Source organism: Octodon degus, unplaced genomic scaffold (assembly GCF_000260255.1).
Source record: "Octodon degus isolate 3935 unplaced genomic scaffold, OctDeg1.0 scaffold00125, whole genome shotgun sequence".
Classification (NCBI taxonomy): Eukaryota; Metazoa; Chordata; class Mammalia; order Rodentia; family Octodontidae; genus Octodon; species Octodon degus.
In genome coordinates, this window is record NW_004524701.1 from 8,463,830 (window position 1) to 8,465,070 (window position 1,241).

Consider the following 1,241-nt stretch of genomic DNA (forward strand, 5'->3'; position numbering starts at 1 on the left):
GCAGACATGATATCCTGTCCAAACACTATTAGTACAAATCTTTCTTCTCATTGAATTAAGAGAAAGTAGCTGTATATCTATCCTATTTTGTATATACAGATACAAAATGGTCCTTCATTTTTAATGAATACCAATTTTAAAAAGCAAGAAAAATTAAGAATGGGCTGATAATTTTGTATTAATAGTACACATTACTCAAAGGTGAGTATATTTTCATATTGTTTGAGGATGATTGTTAATAATCTAGACTTCCCATAGCCATCCCAAAGATTCTAATTTAGTGTCTAGGAAGAATGCCCAAGAATCTGCATTATAATAATCAGGCTCTAGTTGATTCTATACTGTTAATGTACCACTATAAGAAACCCCTGTCTTTTAAATACAAACATTAAGTTAGTATCAGCTAGCAATATGGAATAGTATGTTTATAAGAAAAAATGAGGTTGAACTGGTATCAAACATTCTCAAATCAGCATACAATATTTTATCAGATATAGAACATTCAGATGTGTAGTGATTGGTTGATTTCTGTTCTTTAACATAGGATGTCTAGGGAAGGACAAACAATCATCTTCTCCATTCGTCAGCCTCGATATTCCATCTTCAAGATGTTTGAGAGTATAACCTTATTGGCTGCAGGAAAACTAATATTCCATGGCCCTGCACAGATGGCTGTAGAGCACTTCACATCAGCAGGTACAGTTGAGTTCTATGTGAAGTAGGTCCCTCATGCACAGAATCCTGGAACAGAGCAGAGGAGGTTGCAGGAGTGATGTTTGATCTTGCATAGATAAGCCTCAAGGCTTATCCAAGTTCTACCACTCTAAAGCATCTCTATCCAGGTTTGAACCAACACTTTTCTTCATTTTGCAATAGCTATTTGTGGTTTAGATTCCTTTCCATTTCCTGTTTGAGCACACAAGCATGTGTGTGTTTCTCTCAATATTTCTCCTGGTCCTGTGTTTGTTCTACTCCTTAGATATGGTAACTTTTTTTTTTTGAGAGTTTAGTATTTAATATGTTGGACACATGGCCAGTTACTATGTCAGTTAAAAATTGTTATTTTTTTAAGTTGAGAATTGAAGGAAGACCCTTCATAATTATTTATATTCTTAACTCTGTTAACAATTTCTACTGTGAAAGACTAGGTCTCATTTAAGTCACTAAGTTGCCCATGTTGCACTCAAATTTGCAGGCTTCTTAATACGTCCATGGTTTTTTTTTTTTTTTTTTTTTTTTTT

At 33.8% G+C, this 1,241-nt stretch overlaps 1 protein-coding gene across 1 annotated transcript in view; it reads left to right on the forward strand.

Moving 5' to 3' along the window:
* LOC101584331 (ATP-binding cassette sub-family G member 2) overlaps positions 1-1,241 on the forward strand; it is a 209,682-nt gene that overhangs the window by 162,191 nt on the left and 46,250 nt on the right. The window contains exon 6 of the mRNA XM_004640645.2: positions 545-696. Coding sequence (XP_004640702.1) covers positions 545-696 — 152 coding nt within the window. The remainder of the gene's footprint in view (positions 1-544; positions 697-1,241) is intronic.